Here is a 26988-nt window from a genome sequence, read left to right as displayed (position 1 = left end):
GTATGATCGATAGTCATTTCTAATGTTGCAAATGTTTATTAGCTGAGGGTTGCTTTTTGTCCAACGTCATGTTTTAGCTAAAGCTTAACAGGCTTAAAACTTTGATAATACCAGATTACATCATTACTCTGTAATGAGCCACTTAAGACTTTGAGCTACATATATCAAAATAATAATAAATATCCCTGAACAACCTTTGAAACTTAATCAATAGAGCAGGGATTCACCCTATGTAGTTATTACGTTCCCCTCCTGGATTTTTTAATTACCATGGTTCTTAGTTTATTCAAAGGTGACTCCCGTCTTGGAAATTTTATTGGAAGTATTCTTCTTTCAAGAATAACAACTCTGATACACAGTCAGCTGCAGGAAAAATAGCTGGCATAAAATGTGCTATTTCCAAAGATTGATAGAAGTGTTGCCTTATTCTCCTTCACCACTGCAGAAGGGTTGAGATTTGTGGCTAAGTGTTTGCTTGTGTTTTGTGAGTTTCTTTGATACACATTTTGTAATAATGTGGTTGCTTAGCTTGGTACGTAACAAACTACTCATTGGGAAACAGGATATCTATTTGAGGGCATGCGGGCATGTTTAATTTACTATTTTCCTTTTACACATAATTCTGTAAATACTATAGTGGAGGAGAGTTTTCAGAGATATGAAATGAATCAATTCGTTTATAATTTTTATTCACAGTGATCATTCTTGGTAAGATAAACTCTACTGTGTGCGTGTGTACTTTGGGTAAATAATTGGGAGGACACCTATTGGGCAGTAACATTGAAACAATGTTGTTACCTACATTCTTGTTTGGAATAGTGCTGGTCTGCAACATGTTCAGCATCTTATGTATTGTGTGATATTTTAATACATTTTTATTTTTGGTGTAGGGACTTGATAAACATCTCAGTAGCAGGTAAGAGTAAAATATCTTAATTTTTCTTCTTTACTTTGTTTCTGATATTTGTTTAATGCCTACTCATTTCTGATATTAAATGCCTATTCAGTGAAAAATTTTGTGAAGTTTCTGTAATTTGTGATTACGTCTTAAGAAAAGTCTATGAATATTATTTTATTTGGATTGTTTGTCTATTCTGTTCATTGTGTGTGTTCTTTGTGTGCTTGTTTCAGTAATCTTTTTACTCCTGTCATCATTGACTACATTTATTGGTGCTCTGAGTGCTGCTCATATCATCCACTACAGTTTGCTTTCAAATATAATGCGGACACCATTATCATTTTTTGATATAACACCTGTCGGAAGGATTATAAATAGATTCTCTAAAGATATAGACACATTGGATACTGTTCTACCACATAACATAAGGGGTCTGGTGAACTGCTTTTTCGGGGTATGTGTATAGGTTTATTACTGCACAAAACTGAAGCAAACTGGGTACATACTCATAAGGTACTAAAATGATTTTTCTTGGCAGTTTTCAAGTATAAAAAGAGTTATAAAGTTTTCAGTGTTGTTATGATAGATGTGTGACAATAATGCTGGTGTTCAGTGCTAATATAAAACTTGCTTCAGCATAACCAATGATGACAGTGAAAGGAGAAACTGAGAAGAATTTCTTACAATCAGATGGTGTTAATAATTGTGTGTCACGAAGATTATTAGAAATGTTACAGAATATTTATTATGCAAAAACAATCCAGACAGAATATGGTGGCAAATTGTATCTTGTGGCTTTTTTAAATACTTTGAGTCTGAATTATTCTTAATCCTATAACTGCTTTGGTTGCTGATTTTAAATCCTACTCTCAGTTCAAAGCATTTTCAGCACCTCTTCATATATGAGCAAATACTCATTCGTTTCACACCCATGTCAGTGTTGTAAACACGTTGTAAACGTGCAGGATTAAAAAAAGGCAATAATATATAGCATGTATGTGTCTGGAAGACTTGCCCCTTTTCCTACTGCATCTTAATTTTCCAGTTTTCAATTATGATTGATTATTGGGCTTGAGGGATGCTGAGAGGCGTTGTTAGCATTTGTTTATTCCCACTGGAAATTAACTGTCCTCAACAGTTGTGTATTAATAATAATAGTAATAAAACTGACTAGGATTTCAGACTAAATTCAGTGGGAGGTAAATGTTCACCAATTTTGATTTTCAACATAAGACAGCATGTTAAAGAGTCAGTCACATACTTTTGGTGTCTGAATGTTCAAACTCTACCAAAAATAGTTCACTGTCTCATATAAACTGAGTCAAAATAAACGCAAATGATTGTACATCCAACAGCTTTCTGACTTTTACGAAGTTTGAGAGATCAGGAATTAAATCGTACATCCCCCATACACATCTCACTGTGCATCACTTAAATTGTATCGTACTGTTCATCACCACTGCTGTCTACCAAAAATACTGACCTATATCACACAGCATGTGCAATGATTTATACTTGTGATCCCATGACATTATCATTATTGAGACAGCAAAACTACATTTTTGCTTGCCATTTTAATGCTTTACACTGTACCTAGAAGCCTTGCACATCAAATTACACAAATCTTTAACTTAAGTCTCATTACATACTCGCACACTATATACTTCTCTGAATCTTTAAAATATTACTGATTTTTAGCTACAAAAAAGAATACATAAAGGTGTCTTGCTTAAAAGTTTTGCATTCTTTCATGATATGAAGGGTGGGTTAGTAGTTTTTATGTTGTTCTGTCTTTGGGATCAGATGTTCATATTAATGTAGGCTCCTTTGTTTCAGCTCAAAGAGTTCTTTAAATTGCTATGCTTAACTTTTTTTAAAATAAAGAATCATACACTTGGCATTGTGACTGAGGTTCAGATCTCACATTGGCAGGCTGCTGTGGTTAATGTGCACATAAAGGAATCTGATCATGTGTGTCCAGTGGAACCAGCCACCTTACATCCTGCAAGTTTGGCAGCCATATCTACCTCCTGATAACACGCATGAAAGTTTGTCATGTTACTGATTTTACACCTTCAGATATAGCCACCTTCCATTTCTACTCTCTCTTACACACACCTCTGCTGCAATCTACCATTTGTTTTGTATGTGTAGAGTTCCCTGCAGATGCATTTCCAAATTTTACACATATGATGTAGTTATATTTGTGTGTTACATCAATAAACTTCAGATTTGGAGTTAATGCCATGTAAGAACATTACCAGAATCTAACCTTCCAGTAGTCTTTTGAAAGATCAAATTGCTGGTTTGGTAATTCATGTTGTAAGTTCTTCATTTTTGAAGTTCAGATTTCTCCTTCATCCCATCACTGCCAAAAGAACTGATTTTGTGTCCTGTCCAACTAGAAATCTGAGTGCGATAGTTGGAATTACTATTCACTGCAAAGTTGCACAAGGAAGGAGGCGGCCAGGGATCTTACAAAAAAACTGGTACGATATAAATTAGACTGTTTCCTTTCATCATCCAGTGTCGATTGTGGTACCAGTATCTGCAGAGGCTGCAATTGACAGTGAGCTACATGTAAAAAATGCCACTATGGCAAGGCACTAAATTACTAACTGCAGTGAAAATACTGGGTAATTTAGGTGTCTTTTTGTGGCACTCATGCTTATGTGAATTAAGTGAGAATTAACATTTCTGTTTTACCTAAAAAACAAACAGCTAGTTGATAAAGAATTTCTACATCTACAAGGTTCTCTGAAAATCACACTTACGTGCTTGGCAGTGTGTTCATCGAACCACCTTCACAATAATTCTCTGTTGTTCCAATCTCGGACGGTACGCAGAAAGAACAAACAACTATATCTTTCCGTGAGAGCCCTGATTTCAGTTATTTTATTATGATTATTATTTATGCCAATGCATGTCGACATCAATGAAGTATTTTCGCATTTGGAGGAGAAAGTTGGTGATAGAAATTTCATGACAAGATTCCGCTGCAACAAAAAATGCCTTTGTTTTAATGATGTCCACCCCAAATCCTGTAGCATTTCAGTGACACACACTCCCCTATTTTGCGATAATACAAAACGTGCTGCTCTTATTTACACTTTCTCGATGGACTCTGTTAACCTATCCAGTCAGATCCCAAGGGAGTACAGACAAGCATAGTGTAGGCAGATTCTTTAGTAGATCTGTTACATTCTCTAAGTATTCTGCCAATAAAATGCAGTGTATGTTTTGTTTAATGTTGTTTGTAATTGTAATGCCTAGGTATTTAATTGAATTTATGGCCTTCAGATTTGACTGATTTATTGTTTAGCTGAAGTTTAATAGGTTGCTTTTAGAACTCTCGTGGTTGATGACATACCTGCCGTTATTTAGGGGCAATTGCCAATTTTCACTTACACAGCTGCCTTTTCTAAATCATTTTGCAATTTGTTTTGATCTTCCAATGACTTTATTAGATGGTAAATGACAACATCATCTGCAAACAACCTAATCCGACTGCTCATATTCTCTCCTAATTCCTTTATATAGGTAAGGAACATCAGAGAACCTATAACACTACCTTGGAGAATGCCACAAAATCACTTCTGTTTTTGCTCGATGACTTTCTGTAAATTACGACAAACTGTGACCTCTGTGACAGGAAATCATGAATTGGGTCACATAACTGAGATGATATTCCATAAGCACACAATTTTACTACAGGCTGCATGTGTAGTACAGTGTCAAAAGTCTTCTGGAAATCTGGAGATACAGAATCAATTTTAAATCCCTTGTTAATAGCACTCAGTACTTTGTATGGGGAAAGAGCTAGTTGTGTTTCACAAGAACGATGTTTTCTGAATCAGTGTTGGATATGTGTAAATACACAATTCTCTTCGAGGTAATTCATAGTGTTAGAATAAAATATGTGTTCCAAAATCCTGCAGCATATTGACATTGATATGTGCCTGTAATGTAGTGGATTACTCTTATGTTTTTTGAATATTGGCGTGACCTGTGCAGCCTTTGGGTACGTATCTTTTGTCGCGCGAATGATTGTATATTATTGGTAAGTATGGAGCTATGATATCAGCATACTCTGAAAGGAACCTAACTGGTATACAGTCTGAGCCAGAAGACTTGATCTTGCTAAGCGATTAAAATTGCTTCACTAAGTAGAGGATACCTACTTGGAGGTTACTCATGTTGCCAGTTCTTGATTTGAATTCTACAAAATTTACTTTGTCATCTTTGGGGAAGGAATTTTGGAATGCTGTGTTAAGTAACGCTGCTTTGGCAGCACTGTCGTTGATAGTATTTCTGTTGCTATTGCACAGAGAAGCATTGATTGTGTCTTGCTGCCAGCGTACTTTACACGACTGGAATCTAATTGGATTTTCTGCCAGGTTTCGAGAAAAAGCATTGTTTTGGAAAATGTTATAAGCATCTAGCATTGAAGTCCGCGATAAATTTTGAGCTTTTGTAAAAGATTGCAAGTTTTGGGATTTTGCATCTGATTAAATTTGGCATGCTTTTTTCATTGTTTCTGCAACGGTGTACTGACCTGTTTCGTGTACCAAGGGGGGTTGGCTCTGTCGTTTGTTAATTTATTTGGTATAAACCTCTCAATTGCTGCAATGATATTTCTCTGAATTTGTCACAACTGGTCTTGACTTATCCGTATGTTGTTAATTTGGGAGGAGTTGAGATTGTCTCTCAGGAAGGCATCAAGCAGAATTTTTATCTGCTTCTTTTAATAGGTATATTTTTCATTTATTTTTGGAGGATTTGGGGCTTACAATTTTTAACCTTTCTATGAGAATCTCGTGTTCAGTAATCCCTGTATTTGTGTTGATCCTCGTTATTAGCTCACGATTATTTGTTGATAAGGGGTCAAGTTTGTTAGCAGAACAGTTTACTATTAGAGTGGGCTCGAACTAAATGCTTGAAATAATTTTCTCCCTCAGCCCTCTCTCTCCGCTCTCCCCCCCTCTCTCCGCTCTCCCCCCCTCTCTCCTCTCTCTCCCCCCTCTCTCCCCCCTCTCTCCTCCCTCTCTCCTCCCTCTCTCCTCCCTCTCTCCCCCCTCTCTCCCCCCTCTCTCCTCCCTCTCTCCTCCCTCTCTCCTCCCTCTCTCCTCCCTCTCTCCTCCCTCTCTCCTCTCTCTCCTCCCCCTCTCCTCTCTCTCCTCCCCCTCTCCTCTCTCTCCTCCCTCTCTCCTCTCTCTCCTCCCTCTCTCCTCTCTCTCCTCCCTCTCTCCTCTCTCCTCCCTCTCTCCTCCCCCTCTCCTCCCCCTCTCCTCCCTCTCTCCTCCCTCTCTCCTCCCTCTCTCCTCCCTCTCTCCTCCCTCTCTCCTCCCTCTCTCCTCCCTCTCTCCTCCCTCTCTCCTCCCTCTCTCCTCTCTCTCCTCCCTCTCTCCTCTCTCCTCTCTCCTCCCTCTCTCCCCCCTCTCTCCCCCTCTCTCCCCCCCCTCTCTCCCCCCTCTCTCCCCCCTCTCTCCCCCCTCTCTCCCCCCTCTCTCCCCCCTCTCTCCCCCCTCTCCCCCTCCCTCTCCCCCTCCCTCTCCCCCTCCCCCTCCCCCTCCCTCTCCCCCTCCCCCTCCCCCTTCTCTCCTCCCTCTCCCCCCTCTCTCCTCCCTCTCCCCCCTCTCTCCTCCCTCTCCCCCCTCTCTCCTCCCTCTCCCCCCTCTCTCCTCCCTCTCCCCCCTCTCTCCTCCCTCTCCCCCCTCTCTCCTCCCTCTCCCCCCTCTCTCCCCTCCCTCTCCCCCCTCTCTCACCTCCCTCTCCCCCCTCTCTCCCCTCCCTCTCCCCCTCTCTCCCCTCCCTCTCCCCCCTCTCCCCCCTCTCTCCCCTCCCTCTCCCCCTCTCTATCCCCTCTCTATCCCCTCTCTATCCCCTCTCTCCCCCTCTCTATCCCCTCTCTATCCCCTCTCTATCCCCTCTCTCCCCCCTCTCTATCCCCTCTCTCCCCCCTCTCTCCCCCCTCTCTCCCCCTCTCTCCCCCCTCTCTCCCCCCTCTCTCCCCCCTCTCTCCCCCCTCTCTCTCCCCCTCTCTCCCCCCTCTCTCCCCCCTCTCTCCCCCCTCTCTCCCCCCTCTCTCCCCCTCTCTCCCCCCTCTCTCCCCCCTCTCTCCCCCCTCTCTCCCCCCTCTCTCCCCCCTCTCTCCCCCCTCTCTCCCCCCTCTCTCCCCCCTCTCTCCCCCCTCTCCCCCTCCCCCTCCCCCTTCTCTCCTCCCTCTCCCCCCTCTCTCCTCCCTCTCCCCCCTCTCTCCTCCCTCTCCCCCCTCTCTCCTCCCTCTCCCCCCTCTCTCCCCCCTCTCCCCCCTCTCTCCCCCCTCTCCCCTCCCTCTCCCCCCTCTCTCCCCTCCCTCTCCCCCCTCTCTCCCCCCTCCCTCTCCCCCCTCTCTCTCTCCTCCCTCTCCCCCCCTCTCTCTCCTCCCTCTCCCCCCCTCTATCCCCCCTCTCCCCCCTCTCTATCCCCCCTCTCCCCCTCTCTCTCCTCCCTCTCCCCCCTCTCTATCCCCCCTCTCCCCCCTCTCTCCCCCTCTCTCCCCCCTCTCTCCCCCCTCTCTCCCCCCTCTCTCCCCCCTCTCTCCCCCCTCTCTCCCCCCTCTCTCCCCCCTCTCTCCCCCCTCTCTCCCCCCTCTCTCCCCCCTCTCTCCCCCCTCTCTCCCCCCCTCTCTCCCCCTCTCCCTCTCCCCCTCCCCCTCCCCCTTCTCTCCTCCCTCTCCCCCCTCTCTCCTCCCTCTCCCCCCTCTCTCCTCCCTCTCCCCCCTCTCTCCTCCCTCTCCCCCCTCTCTCTCCTCCCTCACCCCCCTCTCTCTCCTCCCTCTCCCCCCTCTCTCTTCTCCCTCTCCCCCCTCTCTCTCCTCCCTCTCCCCCCTCTCTCTCCTCCCTCTCCCCCCTCTCTCTCCTCCCTCTCCCCCCTCTCTCTCCTCCCTCTCCCCCTCTCTCTCCTCCCTCTCCCCCCTCTCTCTCCTCCCTCTCCCCCCTCTCTCTCCTCCCTCTCCCCCCTCTCTCTCCTCCCTCTCCCCCCTCTCTCTCCTCCCTCTCCCCCCTCTCTCTCCTCCCTCTCCCCCTCTCTCTCCCCCCTCTCCCCCCTCTCTCTCCCCCCTCTCTCTCCTCTCTCTCCCCCCTCTCTCCCCCCTCTCTCCTCCCTCTCCCCTCCCTCTCCCCTCCCTCTCCCATCCCTCTCCCCTCCCTCTCCCATCCCTCTCTCCTCCCCCCTCCCCCCTCTCTCTCTCTGCAACCCCCCTCCCCCCCTCTCTCTCCCCTCTCTCTCTGCAACCCCCTCCCTCTCTCTGCAACCCCCCTCCCTCTCTCTGCAACCCCCCCTCCCTCTCTCTGCAACCCCCCCTCCCTCTCTCTGCAACCCCCCCTCCCTCTCTCTGCAACCCCCCCTCCCTCTCTCTGCAACCCCCCCTCCCTCTCTCTGCAACCCCCCCTCCCTCTCTCTGCAACCCACCCCCTCCCTCTCTCTGCAACCCCCCCTCCCTCTCTCTGCAACCCCCCCTCCCTCTCTTTAGTAGTTTTGCATGCTTCTGTCTCGGAGTGCTTTCTTGCTGTGCTGCACAATGTGCTCAGTTTGTGTTGCACCAATCTTGTTACTGCTTTGCTGTGCACTGAGTCCTTTGCTGTGGTGCATGACAGATGTTTTTATACTTAGCTGCCCTCATGCTTGGGCACAGAGAATTTCCATTGTATGTGACATATGTTAGTTTTTTTCTCTGTTTGAGTAACTGCGAATAAGTTGGAAAATATTTCTTTGATCTTCTTCTTTTCAGTATATTGTTGTTCTTATAACTATGAATAGCTCTAGAACAGGACAGTTTATTCTTAGTTTTAACATCACTTGTTTAGTGGAATTTATAGTGATTCTCAATCTAGCTAATGTATATAGGCTTGATAAGATAAAAATTTCTGAGAAAAATAAAAGTATTGTTATGTCAGGGGTAATACAGAACAGTGAAAGTTTTCTCGCTCGCTGTTTTTTTGATGTTTGTATCTGGATAGACGCTGTGATTAATAATAGCAGTTCCATTCATACATCTATGTTCTGTGGCTTAAGTTCCAAGGAACTGGGGTTGATTGGTTATCTTGTTCATTCATTCATTATGTCCAGTAGATCATATGAAGGATTCTGGAATGAGATGACATATTCATTAATAGATGAGTTGCAACCCATAGAAACCTGGCTTTTACATGGTATTGACATTAAACTGTCAGTATACTGTTTAATATTACTTGTGATTAAGCTGTTAAATGTACCTTAGTAAAGTATTAGGTAAATTGCAACTCTCAAGAAAGCTGTTGCTTATTTTCCAATGGTAGTTGAACTTACTTTGTTTTGAAGAGGATCTTGTTAAAGACTTCTGCATTAATGCATGTTCCTCCACTACAGATGCTAGGCAGGAGGGCACAGTCTACATGAAAATTACTTTTCACTCTGATATTATGACTGTGCAAATCATAGTTCAAGTGAAATGGGTTGTTACTTTTTAGATCTGTAGTTACCTACTTTCCACCATGATCTTACCACCTAGCAAATAAATAATTTTTGTACCTCAGGTGCACCACCCCAGAAAATCCCATAAAACAACAAGGAGTGGAAATATGACAAGCCAGCCAACACATTTGTATTTGAGTAAACACAGTGAGAGATACTTTTATGAGCAAAACATACAGAATGGAGTTTGTTGATAGTTCTTATCCATTTGTGCCCCAAGGAATTTTATGCACAGTGTTTCAAATTTTTTTTGTGGAACCATTGTTGTCAACTGCTGTTAAAGCACTTGATTAGCATGTCTGTAGCACCAGCAGAGTCCAGAGACTTTCAGCCAATCTTAAGCCATTGGAAAGTCATTTCAGTCAGTTCATAACAGGAGTGGAACCTGTGGAGACCCTCAGGAAGTTCACATTGTATATTCACCAATTTTAAGTTTAGTTTTATTCCAAAGATGAAGTTTTTTCTCTGAAGTGAAGAGTCCATTGTAGCAAAAGGGTTACTATAACATTTTGGTTTTAAGAGTAGAATAAGAGGCTTTCACAAGGTCACAGAGAACACAAGTGCGGCAATTTTTCTTTTTTATCACTACATAACGAATTTTTAATGTCGCATGTAGCTTTCTCAGGGGGAATCCTTTACAAAAGTGTGAATGACACGGGTAACAAGTTTAGCACAGAAACTTGGTCATTCCTCTAAAAGCTTATGCACTTACCCATTTATACAGTAAATTCTTATGATGTATCTGTTCAAAAGCATTTGTAGATTTACGTAACATAACATTCACAAGATATGTAAAAGCAGATTATTTGGTCTAAGTAATTGACCCTGAAGATTTATTGGTGAAAACATTTACTGTACCACCTTAGAAATTCAGCATAGTTTAGTTCATAACCAATACAGAACAGAGAGAAATATTATAAACAATTGTCAGAGTACATCAAAATAACAACTTTGGGGATAACCATTGTCATGTATCTGGAGCTGAAATAGCTATTAAGGACCTAGCAAAGGAAACAAGACAAAAAGAAGAAGTTGCAAGACAGATCTTGAGAACGAATATAATCCAAGAGTACAGTTCTGGAGCATTCTGAGAAGCAGAAATTAAATTTTCCTGGCAGTCGTGTACCTTTTTCTCTGGACATCTGTGATACAATGCCTTGATATTTAGCCCATACATTTCTCACAGCATAGAGAACACACAGAGCTAAATTTTCAGATGTTTTAAGATTAGATTCATAGCTACAGGTCCTGAAATTCCTATACTAGTTGCTAACAAAAAAATATTGAAACATTAAAGCTTTCGTACCACATAAAATTTTACTACTACTTCTATAATATTGTAGGCACACTTCTTGATAACAGGAGAGTATGTGTTACAAGCACATCCCTCCCCCTGCGGGTCCGGGGTAAGAATAGGCCCGAGGTATTCCTGCCTGTCGTAAGAGGCGACTAAAAGGAGTCCCTCCCCCTCAGGGGGGTAGTTAGCGCCTGCGTCCGGAGACGGACGGTTCCACGACCTCTATTTGCGGTCATTTTGCTTTTTCACTTCTCGTTTCTTCCTTCCTTTGGTTGGTTCCTTTCTTTGCTCTTCTCCACCTCACTGTCTTCCTTACTCTTTCCCCTGCATAATCTCCTTGCCTTCTCCTCATTGCCTTCTCCTCATTGCCTTCTCCTCATTGCCTTCTCCTCATTGCCTTCTCCTCATTGCCTTCTCCTCATTGCCTTCTCCTCATTGCCTTCTCCTCATTGCCTTCTCCTCATTGCCTTCTCCTCATTGCCTTCTCCTCATTGCCTTCTCCTCATTGCCTTCTCCTCATTGCCTTCTCCTCATTGCCTTCTCCTCATTGCCTTCTCCTCATTGCCTTCTTCTCATTGCCTTCTTCTCATTGCCTTCTTCTCATTGCCTTCTTCTCATTGCCTTCTTCTCATTGCCTTCTTCTCATTGCCTTCTTCTCATTGCCTTCTTCTCATTGCCTTCTTCTCATTGCCTTCTTCTCATTGCCTTCTTCTCATTGCCTTCTTCTCATTGCCTTCTTCTCATTGCCTTCTTCTCATTGCCTTCTTCTCATTGCCTTCTTCTCATTGCCTTCTTCTCATTGCCTTCTTCTCATTGCCTTCTTCTCCTTGCCTTCTCTGGTCTCCGCCTCGGCGTTTGAGACACTGTCCTCTTTCTCTCTCCCTTTCTCTCTCCTTTTTCCTCTTCTTCCTTCCTCTTCTTCCTTCCTCTTCTTCCTTCCTCCCTGTGCGCGCCTGAAGGCCGACCCACGCGTTCGCACGCGTAGCCGGTGACGGGGTAACGCGTAATTCCCCGCCCTGGGTAGACATGTAAGGCACGCGCGTACCCCCTGGTAAAGGCCAGGCCCGGGGAGGGGTGATTGCCTGAGCTGATACCTTCTGACCATGCCGATTGGTCCCTCCGTCTGTTTCTCGGGAGGTGTGACCTGAGGTGTAAACATTCACCTAAGGGGAGAGTGCCCTCTGAGAGGGTCCCCACAAGGAAGGAGCGCGCCATCGGAGACGCTGGCAATCGTGGGGGATTCCTCCGCAATGGATTTCACTCCATCTCTCTCGACTTCTGCCCAAAAACAGAAACGTGACCAGCTACCACCATCTCTCTCGACTTCTGCCCAAAAACGGAAACGTGACCAGCTACCACCATCTCTCTCGACTTCTGCCCAAAAACGGAAACGTGACCAGCTACCAGTGACAAAAGTACTACCGCCTGCCCCACAGTTCCTCGTCGTTTCTCGATCTGAGTACGGAAAGGATTTTTCCTCTGTCAACCCTTTCATTATCCAGAAGGGCGTCGATGCCATAGCCGGATCTGTCAAATCTTGTACCAGGTTGCGTAACGGTACCTTATTACTCGAAACTGAAAGCGCCTTTCAGGCACAAAAACTGCTTCGGGCCACACTCCTGTACACATTCCCTGTCTGGGTGGAGGCTCACCGAACTTTGAATTCGTCTCGTGGTGTGGTCTACACTAGATCCCTCGACGGCTTGACTGACGAGGAGATTCAATCTTACCTCGCTGAGCAGGGCGTGACGGCTGTCCATAGGGTCATGAAAAAGGTCAACAATGCCCTTGTACTGACCAGGACACTTTTCTTGACCTTCGATAGTGTTCAGCTGCCATCGCGCATCAAAGCGGGCTAAGAGGTTATTTCTGTTCGCCCCTATGTCCCGACACCTATGCGCTGCTACCAGTGTCAGCGTTTCAATCACACTCGCCAGTCTTGTTCCAATGCAGCTAAATGTGTCACTTGTGGCAGGGATGCCCATGAGGGTGACTGTCCACCTCCGTCTCCTCGTTGTGTGAACTGTCAGGGTGACCATGCCGCATCCTCCCGCGACTGTCCTGTCTATACGGAAGAACGCTGTATCCAAGAAATTCGGGTCAAAGAGAAAGTGTCCACCTCGGCTGCTCGCAAGCTATTGGCTAGTAGGAAGCCCACGCTGCTCCCAGCGGGGAAATACAGTACTGTCCTTGCCTCTCCTCGGACTACCAGGGAGGTGGCAACCCAGACATGCGATCTGACCTTCAGCACCACGGTCGTCCGTTCGGCCAGTGCTAAGATCGCGCGGTCGACGTCTCCTCTTCCTCCCATCACCCCACCAGACACCCCACAGACACCCCACAGACACAGCTTCTGCTAAGACGAAGACCCAGAAGTCAGATGCACGGGCCTTCAAGAAGGAACCGTCCCGTGCAGACTTCCTACGTACCTCGACCTCCCAGCCTTCGACCGGTACTTCCACCAAACGACCTTCCAAGAAGGCAAATAGGAAGCACAGTTCTCCTTCTCCGCCACGGCGCATTTCTTCTCCTGCGCCACCCAGCGGTTGCCGCCCCAGGCCGTCATCCGTTTCGCCTGGCCGCACCGCTGCTAGCCGAACATCTGGCCGTTCACCGGCGGAGGAAGCTCCCCCTCCCGGCCATCTTCCCAAGATGGCCGATGAACCTATAGACCCAATGGACGCTGACTGTCCGCCTACTGATAGCGGCGGCAGTGCTCGCTCGAAGCCAGGCCCTCAGCGGCCTTCGAGGTGACCCCTTCTTTCATCTTCCCTTTTTTTTTCCCTTACGATGGCACTTATTCACTGGAATATTCGCAGCATTCGCTCCAACCGAGAGGACTTGAAGTTGCTGCTCCGCTTGCACCGTCCGCTCGTCGTCGCCCTCCAGGAAACGAAGCTATGCCCTTGCGATCAAGGCGAATTCGAACATAAAACATTGGCAAACAATCTAAACAAGAACCCTAAAAAGTTTTGGTCATATGTAAAATCGGTAAGCGGATCTAAATCCCCTATTCAGTCACTCGTTGACCACGATGGCACCGAAACAGAGGACGACCGAAGAAAGGCAGAAATACTGAATTCAGTGTTCCGAAACTGTTTCACTGCGGAAAATCGTAACACGGTCCCTGACTTCAGCCGTCGCACGGACGCCAAAATGGAAAATATTGAAATAAACGATATCGGAATTGAAAAACAACTGCTATCACTTAGTAGCGGAAAAGCATCCGGACCAGACGAGATACCCTTAAGATTCTACAGTGATTATGCTAAAGAACTTGCCCCCTTTCTATCAGCAATTTATCGTAGATCTCTGGAAGAACGTAAAGTACCTAGCGACTGGAAGAGAGCACAGGTCGTTCCCATTTTCAAGAAGGGTCATAAATCAGATGCGAATAATTATAGGCCTATTTCACTTACGTCAATCTGTTGTAGAATAATGGAACATGTTTTGTGTTCTCGTATTATGACGTTCTTAGATAATACAAATCTCCTTCATCATAACCAACATGGATTCCGCAAACAGAGATCATGTGAAACCCAGCTCGCCCTATTTGTCCAAGAAATTCACAGTGCCGTAGACACTGGCGAGCAGATTGATGCCGTATTCCTGGACTTCAGGAAGGCATTTGATACAGTTCCGCACTTACGTTTAGTGAAAAAAATACGAGCTTACGGAATATCGGACCAGGTTTGTGATTGGATTCAGGATTTCCTAGAAGAAAGAACACAACATGTCATTCTTAACGGTTCAAAATCTGCAGATGTAGAGGTAATTTCGGGAGTACCGCAAGGAAGCGTGATAGGACCTTTATTGTTTACAATATACATAAATGACTTAGTTGACAACATCGGTAGCTCCGTGAGGCTATTTGCAGATGACACGGTTGTCTACAAGAAAGTAGCAACATCAGAAGACTCGTACGTACTCCAGGAAGACCTGCAGAGGATTAATGAATGGTGCGACAGCTGGCAGCTCTCCCTAAACGTAGATAAATGTAATATAATGCGCATACATAGGGGCAGAAATCCATTCCAGTACGATTATGCCATAGGTGGTAAATCATTGGAAGCGGTAACGACCGTAAAATACTTAGGAGTTACTATCCGGAGCGATCTGAAGTGGAATGATCACATAAAACAAATAGTGGGAAAAGCAGGCGCCAGGTTGAGATTCATAGGAAGAATTCTAAGAAAATGTGACTCATCGACGAAAGAAGTAGCTTACAAAACGCTTGTTCGTCCGATTCTTGAGTATTGCTCATCAGTATGGGACCCTTACCAGGTTGGATTAATAGAAGAGATAGACATGATCCAGCGAAAAGCAGCGCGATTCGTCATGGGGACATTTAGTCAGCGCGAGAGCGTTACGGAGATGCTGAACAAGCTCCAGTGGCGGACACTTCAAGAAAGGCGTTACGCAATACGGAGAGGTTTATTATCGAAATTACGAGAGAGCACATTCCGGGAAGAGATGGGCAACATATTACTACCGCCCACATATATCTCGCGTAATGATCACAACGAAAAGATCCGAGAAATTAGAGCAAATACGGAGACTTACAAGCAGTCGTTCTTCCCACGCACAATTCGTGAATGGAACAGGGAAGGGGGGATCAGATAGTGGTACAATAAGTACCCTCCGCCACACACCGTAAGGTGGCTCGCGGAGTATAGATGTAGATGTAGATGTAGAAATTGCCTTGGCACACTACACCTCTGTGCGTTTTGACCTACCCCCTGTGGTAGGTATCCCAGCTCATGGAGGGGTTATGTTGCTGGTCCGGGATGATATTTACTACGATCCCATCACGTTGCACACCGGCCTGCAGGCAGTTGCCATCCGCATTACTCTCCCCACTTTTACATTTTCCATTTGTACCATTTACTCTCAATCGTCGTCTGCCGTTACCAGGGCAGACATGATGCAAATTATTGCTCAGCTACCTGCACCATTTTTGTTAACTGGAGACTTCAATGACCACCATCCCCTTTGGGGCTCTCCAGCATCCTGCCCGAGGGGCTCCCTGTTAGCAGACCTTTTCAACCAGCTCAATCTTGTCTGCCTCAATACTGGCGCCCCTACTTTTCTTTCGGACACATCTCACACCTATTCCCATTTAGATCTCTCTATATGTACTCCCCAACTTGCACGCCGGTTCGAGTGGTATGCACTTTCTGATACATATTCGAGCGACTACTTCCCGTGTGTTATCCATCTCCTGCAGCATACCCCCTCTCCGTGCTCATCTAGTTGGAACATCTCCAAAGCAGACTGGGGGCTCTTCTCTTCCAGGGCGACCTTTCAGGATCAAACATTCCCAAGCTGCGATAGTCAGGTCGCACACCTCACGGAAGTCATTCTCACTGCTGCTGAATATTCCATCCCTCACCCTACTTCTTCTCCACGTCGCGTACCGGTCCCCTGGTGGACCGCAGCATGTAGAGACGCTTTACGTGCTCGTCAACGTGCTTTACGCACCTTTAAACGCCACCCTACAGTGGCGAATTGTATCAATTATAAACGATTACGTGCACAGTGTCGTCGTATTATTAAAGAAAGCAAGAAAGCCAGCTGGGCTGCTTTCACAAGCACCTTCAACAGTTTTACTCCTTCTTCTGTTGTCTGGGGTAGCTTGCGCCGGCTATCTGGCACTAAGGTCCACTCACCAGTTTCTGGCTTGACGGTCACGAATGACGTCCTTGTGGCCCCTGAAGCTGTCTCCAATGCCTTCGGCTGCTTTTTCGCAGAGGTTTCGAGCTCCGCTCATTACCACCCTGCTTTCCTCCCCCGCAAACAGGCAGAGGAGGCTAGGCCACCTAACTTCCGCTCCTCGAATCGTGAAAGTTATAATGCCCCATTCACCATGCGGGAACTCGAAAACACACTTGGCCGATCACGGTCCTCCGCTCCAGGGCCTGATTCTATTCATATTCAGATGCTGAAGAACCTTTCTCCTGCGGGTAAAGGTTTTCTTCTTCGTACTTACAATTGCATCTGGATTGAGGGACATGTTCCCGCATGCTGGCGCGAGTCTATTGTTGTCCCGATTCCTAAGCCGGGGAAGGACAAGCACTTGCCTTCCAGTTATCGACCCATCTCGCTTACCAGCTGTGTCTGTAAAGTGATGGAGCGAATGGTTAACTCTCGATTGGTTTGGCTGCTCGAGTCTCGACGCCTCCTTACCAATGTACAATGTGGATTTCGTAGGCGCCGGTCTGCTGTTGACCATCTGGTTACCTTGTCGACCTTCATTATGAATAACTTCTTGCAGAAGCGCCCGACCGCGGCTGTGTTCTTTGATTTGGAGAAGGCTTACGACACCTGTTGGAGGGCGGGCATTCTCCGCACCATGCATACATGGGGCCTTCGCGGTCGCCTCCCTCTTTTTATTCGTTCCTTTTTAATGGATCGACAGTTCAGGGTACGTGTGGGTTCTGTCCTGTCAGACACCTTTCGCCAGGAGAATGGGGTGCCACAGGGCTCAGTTTTGAGCGTCGCTCTCTTCGCCATAGCGATCAATCCAATAATGGATTGCCTCCCAGCTGATGTATCAGGCTCCCTTTTCGTGGACGATTTTACCATCTATTGCAGCGCGCAGCGTACGTGTTTCCTGGAGCGCTGTCTTCAGCGTTCTCTTGACCGTCTTTACTCCTGGAGTGTCGCCAATGGCTTCCGTTTTTCTGCCGAGAAGACGGTCTGTATTAACTTCTGGCGCTACCAAGAGTCCTTACGACTCGGTCCCGTTGCTCTCCCATTCGTGGAGACGACAAAATTTTTAGGTCTTACATTTGACAGGAAACTTAGTTGGTCTCCACATGTGTCTTATTTGGCTGCCCGTTGTACCCGTTCTCTCAATGTCCTCCGTGTTCTCAGTGGTATGTCGTGGGGAGCGGATCGAACCGTCCTACTTCGCCTATATCGGTCGATCGTCCGCTCCAAGCTGGATTATGGGAGCTTCGTATACTCCTCTGCACGGCCATCCATCTTATGCCGCCTCAACTCCATACAACATCGGGGTTTACGACTTGCGATCGGAGCGTTTTATACTAGTCCCGTCGAGAGTCTTCATGCTGACGCTGGTGAGTTGCCACTCACCTACCGGCGCGATATACTGCTTTGTCGGTATGCCTGTCGGCTACTGGCAATGCCCGACCACCCGTCTTGTCGTTCCTTTTTTGATGACTCTCTCGACAGTCAATACGGGTTGTATGTCTCCGCCCTGCTACCCCCTGGAGTTTGCTTTCGTCGCCTACTTCAACACCTTAATTTTTCACTCCCTGCCACCTTTCGAGTGGGCGAGAGCCACACGCCACCTTGGCTCCAGGCTCAGGTTCGCGTCCACCTTGACCTCTGCTCGCTCCCGAAGGAGGTTACCCCCGGTTCAGTCTACCACTCCCGTTTTGTTGAACTTCGTTCGAAGTTCATTAATATGACCTTCATTTATACAGATGGCTCTAAGACCAATGACGGGGTCGGGTGTTCTTTTATTGTCGGGGCACAAAGTTTCCAATAGCGGCTCCATGGCCATTGTTCGGTCTTCACAGCTGAGCTCTTTGCCCTCTACCAGGCTGTCCTTTACATCTGCCGCCACCGACATTCTGCATATGTCATCTGCTCCGATTCCCTGAGCGCTATCCAGAGCCTCGGTGATCCATACCCGGTTCACCCTTTCGTGCACCGGATCCAACGCTCTCTTCAGCAGCTGGTGGACGTCGGTTCTCCGGTTAGCTTTATGTGGGTTCCTGGCCATGTCGGTATCCCTGGGAACGAAGCTGCAGATGCCGCGGCCAAGGCTGCGGTCCTCCAGCCTCGGACAGCTTCTTGTTGTGTCCCTTCGTCAGATTGTAGCAGGGTAATTTGTCGGCGCATTGTATCGCTGTGGCATGCCGATTGGGCTGCACTTCCAGACAACAAGCTTCGGGCCTTGAAAGCTCTTCCCGTGGCTTGGACGTCGTCCTCACGCCCTTCTCGGCGGGAGGAGGTAGTTTTGGCCCGGTTGCGAATTGGCCACTGCCGGTTCAGCCATCGCCATCTGCTGACGGCTGCGCCGGCCCCGTTCCGCCCATGTGGGCAATTGCGGACGGTCCGCCACATTTTAACTTCGTGTCCGGATTTTAACACCCTGCGTCTCGATCTTGGCCTGCCATGTACTGTAGAAGCCATTTTAGCGGATGACCCACGAGCAGCTGCTCGCGTTCTTCATTTTATCAATTTGACAACCCTCTCAAAGGACATTTTATTATGCTGTTTTCTTTTGTAATCCTATGCCTGTCAGTATGTCTTTCATCGTGTTTTCCGTTTCGTTGCTGTTTTAAACTTGTGACTCGCGGTGCATTCCTAAAATAGTCTGGGCGCTAATGACCGTTGACGTTGTGCGCCCTAAAACCACAAAAAAAAAAAAAAGAAAAAAAAAAGAAAAGCACATCCCTCCTTAAATATATATTACCTAGTTTCTGCTGTTCACTTAACACAACATTCTTATTTCTCATTTTTTGCAGATTAGTTTCTACTTTTTGAAGAAGCATTTTATCATATTAACACTTTAACTGCTGGCAACATTTTGGCCATTACTTTTTTTTACACATTATTTTAAAACATTAAAGTTAGTATATCTGATCATGCATGAAGTAGTAAAAAAATGGTTTTAACCTGATAAATATGATGTGATCAAATATGGTGCACATGGCCCATTTTAAACTTATGATGCAATTAGCAGCTTTGTATGGCCATGTGCATCACTCCTGTTGCACACTCATATACCTGAGGAAGAGGTGAAAGCTCCAACTAGCTGTTACATAATTGCTTTAATGATCAAATTAAAAAACTTACATTTTTACGTATTTGTGTAGTGCAAAAAAAAACAAAAAAAAAAAAACAGTCCATGCAAGTGAAACTCTGAGGACAAATTTGGCATTTCAGTGACACCTGCTTGCTATGTTTGATAGCATGCTTTTGCCCACCTGCTTTGGAGAGTTTGTGGTAACAGCTGTTACAACGTTATCTCATTGGAGTTTCAACCTCTTTGTGATTGCCATTCATTGATGTCTCCTGATCATCATCAATCCCAAGTAATGCATTTGCAATAGTCTTGCGGAAAGCAAAGACACTCATGTTTTGTTTTGTAATTCAAATGTACAAAGTATGAGCATTTACAAGAATATTATTGAACAGTAATTCAAAGGCCACTTTGCAGTACCACTTCACTGAATTCCCCAAGCATGAGCCATAGGTTTTCTTTTGATCTGAAAGATCAATGAAGAGTTTGGCTGTGTTGTAATCCTCAATTGTGTTTCGTTTTTTCACTTCACCTCTCCTTGTTTTCATTGCCACAAGCTCAGATTTGTGCTTGGTTGTCAAAAAAATGAAGTCTCTTGTCGCACCACTTTCCAACAAAAACCTTAGAGTTGTTTTCCACAACTGCCATTTCCCCATTCAAATTTTTTTGTGATGATAGTTTTCAGATTTGCCCTTCTATTTGCATGGAGTGTTCCCACTGATGGTTTTTGGTGTAAAAGTTATCTACATCGAGTGTCCTTCCAGAATTCAAAAGCGACTCCATCAACTCTAAAACAGTTGCTGTTGTTACGTCTATAGCATTAACGACTTTTCCACAATACACTTTAACATTCCAAGTATATCCACTTACAGCAAACACTTTGTATAATTTCACTCCATATTTGAAACAATTTTCTAGGAACTGTACTGACAAAATTGTAACCTTCCATGAAATGGAACAATTGTTTCATTGATACAGACAGCTTCACCTGGAATGAAAGCTATCTGGAATTTGTGTCCAGACGATTCACAAGCTTCCTAATTTTGAACATCTTGTCATGTTCATCTATGTTTCCATTGTCACAAAAATGTATGCAGCAGAGGTACAAATGAAACATATTTTGGGACATAATAGAAGACACTCGGGTTTTGTAAAGTGGATTGGCACAAATAATCCTCCATTCTTGGCTTATGATCAAGATCCATCACAATATAAACCCCATAAAGTTCCTCAGATCATCAATGCTTATATCACTCCATAAAGTCAGTCTGGGTGGTGGTGGTGGTGGTGGTGGTGGTGGTGGTGGTGGTGGTGGTGTTTCTGCAATATCTTCAGGTAGATTGTCCTAAAGTGCATTGCTTACTCCACAGTTACCAGGAAAAAAAATTGTTTAGGTTTCTCTGTACGTCAGACTACTTCATTCATGAAGTAGGGAGCCCATTAGCACAAGAGATCTCTTCAGATGACAGCTCACTTTCACTGTCTTCATCAGTGGAAGATGAAACTTTGTTTTCCCCATTTGTAGACATATTATTTGTAACTTGTTCGTGTACCTTTTATTTCTTCCAATGAATTAACTCATCTTCATTACTACTCTGACTCAAGGAATGAGCGCAGTAATCTAGGTCAGAGTCACTACCACTTCCAAACAGTGATTCATCAGATAAACTTGATTCCTCCAACCAGTTTCCAATTATCTCCTCTTGTGAACCTATTCTTCACAGAACATCCACAAAATATTTCTGAAAACACCCACTACAAACACCATGTATCCAAACAAAATGTCAGTGCCAGCAATCAACATGTACTGACGCTGCACTGTAAACAGGTAGCAGTTGCCTGTCATCCATTGTTGCCACTACAAAACCAAAATCACAATACTTTTACCACTGGCTGGTATAATGTGACACCCATTTGATTTCAGTGCTGGTGTGATCGTGTATGTAACACAGGTAAATACTCGTGAACCCTCGCATGATTGAATATGATGCACATGGCGAAAACGGAAAAGCATTGAAGGTGTTAAGGAAAGAAGATAGTCTTGAATTTAGCATATTCCAATTACAGAATGTGCAGTGATTTGGTAACACAAAAGTTGGGCCTGTTGAGGGAACTCTGCAATTGCTCACCTGAATTATTGTAGGAGAGCCACAGAAAGCCTGAACGAGAATTGCTAGACAGTTATGCAAACATAACTTACACAGAATTAGAATACATTGTCATTATCACTACACCTCCTTGCCTAAGTCCTATTCATGTTAATAATGCATTTGATAGTGAAGAACATCATGCGGGTCTTGATGAATCTCTCACATGTGTTGTATAGTCAGGCATAAATATTCATTTGCTGTCGTCATGCTAACTAGTGTTTGTGTATGTGTTTGTCAGTGTCTAACTCTACCACTTTATTATTGCTTTTGAATATTCAGAATGGACGTGGGTTTTCTACACTCATGAGCCAAAACATTATGACCACCTGCATAATCCAACTTTGGGTTGAAATACATCACTTATTCTGCATATCATAGTTCCAAAAGTCTATTGGTAGGCTTATGAAGATATGTGGCATTAGATGTGTATGCAGAGGTCATGTAATTTGTGTAAAAATCACTCCGCTGATTTGTGTATGTGACAATGGCACTGGGTAGAGACTCTGATGGGTTCCAGTGGATTAACATCAAACAAATTTGGTGGACAAGACTTCAGTGTGAGTCCACTATCAGGTCTTCAAACCACTGCAGCACAATTCTTGCATCGAGACACAGATAATTATACTGCTGAAACATCACTTCGCCATCAGGGAAGACATCAAGCATGAAGGGATGCAGATGGTGGCACGTTGTCTTTGATTACTATGACAGGTCCCATGCAAGTGCCAGAGAAATACTGCTTCCACAAGTCTGCGCACGTGGCATGGTGCACGTTTCAAGCCACTGTGCACCTGGATCCCGGCGTTTGTGTCGTCGTCCATCGACCAGGTGTGGCCAGAAATGTGATTCATCTACCCAGCTGATACATTTCCATTGATCCATGATCCCATGTTCACTGCAGTTGTAACTGACAGTGTTGTTGCGTCAGTGTGACACCACACAGGGGTCATCTGCAGTGGCACAAAGTTCCAGAATGTGCGCTGAATGGTGTGTTCAAAAACACATGTGCATGCACCAGCATTGTGCTCTTGTGCCAGAAGTGCCACAGGTTACCATACACCCTACATAACCAAGCAGAGTAGCCTCTCAACCCCAAGTTATGTTGAGTCTTGTATCTCCAGCCGATTACCACTCAGTGGTAGTTTCACTGCCATTCTACCACTTTTCACGGGTGTTCACATCTGTAGCACATGAGCATTAGACCAACTTCAACATTTTTGAGATCTCGTTCACAGGCTCTGGGTAATAATCGTTTGCCCTGTGTCAACGTTGCTTATGTCGGAAGATTTCACTATTTGCAGCCCGTATCATTACTACAATGATTCCTCATCTGCCTCTGCTCTGCTTATAGACTTTCCTTAAGCATGTCATGTTCCCGCATTGCCACCATGCGGCATTGTCATGGTGGGCAGTGATCATAATGCTTTGGTTCATCACTATAGACCCAGAGATCATCATCCAACTTTTCATGTACCATCAAGTATTTTGGCCTTCCATTTTTAAATTTACTATTTAGGTTACTTAGAAACCTCTGTTTGACACTTCTATATGCAAGAACAAAAACTGAAAACAACTACAGCAGAAAATTAAATATAGGTTCCATTAACATTTAAGTTACATGTATTGCTGTATTGTCGAAAACGAAAAAGTCTTCTTTTCTCCTGGTAGAAGCATAGATTGTGCAGTCTTAAAATGTGTTGGATTGTGTTGGCATTCATGTTACCCATGGTATTAATGTTGCAGGTGATAAAAACCTTGTATTAAAGTTCTAGCAATCACTGCATCTTCCATGGCTTTTGAAAGGGGTAGTGATATATTGTTGCTGATCATATACATATTATTTGTGTGTAGAAATTTCTGGGGACATAAATTTATTCTATGAATGCTGGAGATAGTTTTTCCTTGCAGCTCTTGTCTCCTACTTAACTGATCTGCTGCCACTGCTGGGCTTATGGCATGCAGCCAGAACAATGCATGCAGCGATGTTGTACGGGGTTATGCGTGCACCGCTCATGTTCTTTGATACAACACCCATTGGTCGAATAATGAGCCGCTTCTCAAAAGATGTTGATGTCTTGGACACTACGATGCCCCAGCTGATTTCTGATTGTCTCTATTGCTTGTTTGAGGTAATTTTTTTCTTTTTGCCCCCTTCTGTAATCAGAAATTTTAAAGTTTTTCGGTAAGTTACAAATTAATGGGATCATTTTCAAAACAGTAGATAGAAATATGTGTCTGAGTTTTCAAAAATAGAATCAAAATAAAATACACCTTTTTTTTCTTACATTATTGCTTCAGTGTTAGTTAATGTAAATGTGTATGTGAATTGTGTTGGTGTTCGTTGCAGCTAAATGAAATGCTTGGTGCTAAGTAAATGTTGTTTATATTATACGAAAAATGATGTGGAGTGGTGAGTAATGTGCTAAAATACAATAAGCTCAGACACCCTGCTAAACATCTTCTGAAGTGCATAGAAGATAGCAGACTCTGATGACCCCCCCCCCCACCTGATTTTTTTGCCCCCTTTCTTTTTAAAAGGGAAAAATATTGATAACCACGCGGTAGAAACCTGCTTTGTTACTAATGTCAGGAAAGACCGAATAACAAGAAAATTTAAAGCTTACGTCATGTATGACAAACACCTATTATAAGATGATATCAACAGATTGGTTTTACCATTGCAAATATTGTAAATTGTAATCTATACCTTTGTTTCTTACTTTGTAGTTAATTGCAGTAAGTTTGTTGTGCATAACAAATGGGATATTAATGTATTCTGCCTATTCCGTATTAGCAATGAAATAAGTTTTATTAATAGCAAATGTATGAATAAATGAATCTCGAAATGTAATATCTGTAGTACTACTGTAGATGGAAATACTTCAAATATCTGTGTGAATGCATACAGCAGAGACCGTGCTGGATATGCAACTCTGATACATATTACGTGAATTGTGGGGAGGAGGGGGTGGGGGGGGAGAAAGGAAGGGAAAGGAAAGGAGTTAATGATATCAGTTTCATCGAGACTTTGTATGGAATTGGCAGTGCTGAGTGAAAATGTGTGCTGGACCAGGACTGGAATGAGGGAATCTCCTGCTTACTCGGCAATTTGGTTAACCACTGCGCTACCTGCACTCAGTTTTTGTCACAATGTGTGGATATCACTCACCGCCCACTGATTCTGCATGAATTCCTGATGTAGCTGATATCATTCAGTCATAACCTTTCTTTTTTCCTTTCTTTTTTCCCCTCTACTGTTTTTCCCCCCTCTCTTGTGTTCCACCCACCACCTTGTGTTCCCCCCCCCCACCACTCTTGTGTTCCCCCCCCCCACCACTCTTGTGTTCCCCCCCCACCACCACTCTTGTGTTCCCCCCCCACCACCACTCTTGTGTTCCCCCCCACCACTCTTGTGTTCCCCCCCACCACTCTTGTGTTCCCCCCCACCACTCTTGTGTTCCCCCCACCACTCTTGTGTTCCCCCCCACCACGCTTGTGTTCCCCCCCCACCACGCTTGTGTTCCCCCCCACCACGCTTGTGTTCCCCCCCACCACGCTTGTGTTCCCCCCCACCACGCTTGTGTTCCCCCCCACCACGCTTGTGTTCCCCCCCACCACGCTTGTGTTCCCCCCCACCACGCTTGTGTTCCCCCCCACCACACTTGTGTTCCCCCCCACCACGCTTGTGTTCCCCCCCACCACGCTTGTGTTCCCCCCCACCCACGCTTGTGTTCCCCCCCACCACGCTTGTGTTCCCCCCCCCACCACGCTTGTGTTCCCCCCCCCACCACGCTTGTGTTCCCCCCCACCACGCTTGTGTTCCCCCCCACCACGCTTGTGTTCCCCCCCACCACGCTTGTGTTCCCCCCCACCACGCTTGTGTTCCCCCCCACCACGCTTGTGTTCCCCCCCACCCACGCTTGTGTTCCCCCCCACCACGCTTGTGTTCCCCCCCCACCACGCTTGTGTTCCCCCCCACCCACGCTTGTGTTCCCCCCCACCACGCTTGTGTTCCCCCTCCCCACCACGCTTGTGTTCCCCCCCACCACGCTTGTGTTCCCCCCCACCACGCTTGTGTTCCCCCCCACCACGCTTGTGTTCCCCCCCACCACGCTTGTGTTCCCCCCCACCACGCTTGTGTTCCCCCCCACCACGCTTGTGTTCCCCCCCACCACGCTTGTGTTCCCCCCACCACTCTTGTGTTCCCCCGCACCTCTCTTTTGTTCCCCCCCACCTCTCTTTTGTTCCCCCCCACCTCTCTTTTGTTCCCCCCCCACCTCTCTTTTGTTCCCCCCACCTCTCTTTTGTTCCCCCCCACCTCTCTTTTGTTCCCCCCCCACCTCTCTTTTGTTCCCCCCCACCTCTCTTTTGTTCCCCCCCACCACTCTGTGTTCCCCCCCACCTCTCGTGTGGGTTTCCCCCCCCCCCCACCTCTCGTGTGGGTTTCCCCCACCCCACCTCTCGTGTGGGTTTCCCCCACCCCACCTCTCGTGTGGGTTTCCCCCACCCCACCTCTCGTGTGGGTTTCCCCCACCCCACCTCTCGTGTGGGTTTCCCCCACCCCACCTCTCGTGTGGGTTTCCCCCCACCTCTCGTGTGGGTTTCCCCCCACCTCTCGTGTGGGTTTCCCCCCACCTCTCGTGTGGGTTTCCCCCCACCTCTCGTGTGGGTTTCCCCCCACCTCTCGTGTGGGTTTCCCCCCCACCTCTCGTGTGGGGTTTCCCCCCCCCCACCACTCGAGTGGGATTCCCCCCCCCCCACCACTCGTGTGGGATTCCCCCCCCCCCCACCACTCGTGTGGGATTCCCCCCCCCACCACTCGTGTGGGATTCCCCCCCCACCACTCGTGTGGGATTCCCCCCCCCACCACTCGTGTGGGATTCCCCCCCCCCCCCCCCACCACCACCACTCGTGTGGGATTCCCCCCCCCCACCACCACTCGTGTGGGATTCCCCCCCCCCACCACCACTCGTGTGGGATTCCCCCCCCCCCCCCACCACTCGTGTGGGATTCCCCCCCACCACTCGTGTGGGATTCCCCCCCCACCTCTCGTGTGGGATTCCCCCCCCTCCACCTCTCGTGAGGGTTTCCCCCCCCCCCTCACCTCTCGTGAGGGGTTCCCCCCCTCCACCTCTCGTGAGGGTTCCCCCCCCTCCACCTCTCGTGAGGGTTCCCCCCCCCTCCACCTCTCGTGTGGGTTTCCCCCCCTCCACCTCTCGTGTGGGTTTCCCCCCCGTCCACCTCTCGTGTGGGTTTCCCCCCCGTCCACCTCTCGTGTGGGTTTCCCCCCCGTCCACCTCTCGTGTGGGTTTCCCCCCCGTCCACCTCTCGTGTGGTTTCCCCCCCGTCCACCTCTCGTGTGGGTTTCCCC

The 26988-nt window shown here is 46.4% G+C and overlaps 1 protein-coding gene across 5 annotated transcripts in view; it reads left to right on the top strand.

Moving 5' to 3' along the window:
* LOC126194752 (multidrug resistance-associated protein 1) overlaps nucleotides 1-26988 on the top strand; it is a 390212-nt gene that overhangs the window by 314920 nt on the left and 48304 nt on the right. For 2 of the 5 annotated variants that reach the window (XM_049933031.1, XM_049933033.1), the window contains exon 22: nucleotides 23526-23746. The exons of 1 other annotated variant lie outside the window; for it this stretch is intronic. In XM_049933031.1, coding sequence (XP_049788988.1) covers nucleotides 23526-23746 — 221 coding nt within the window. Of the gene's footprint in view, nucleotides 1-1131; nucleotides 1353-23525; nucleotides 23747-26988 lie in introns of all 5 variants that reach the window. 2 more of the 5 variants (XM_049933030.1, XM_049933032.1) reach the window with 1 other exon arrangement.

The sequence above is a fragment of the Schistocerca nitens genome, chromosome 7 (assembly GCF_023898315.1).
Source record: "Schistocerca nitens isolate TAMUIC-IGC-003100 chromosome 7, iqSchNite1.1, whole genome shotgun sequence".
In the NCBI taxonomy this organism is placed as follows: Eukaryota; Metazoa; Arthropoda; class Insecta; order Orthoptera; family Acrididae; genus Schistocerca; species Schistocerca nitens.
Note: the sequence above shows the minus strand (reverse complement) of the source record. Positions and strands in the feature narration are given on the sequence as shown.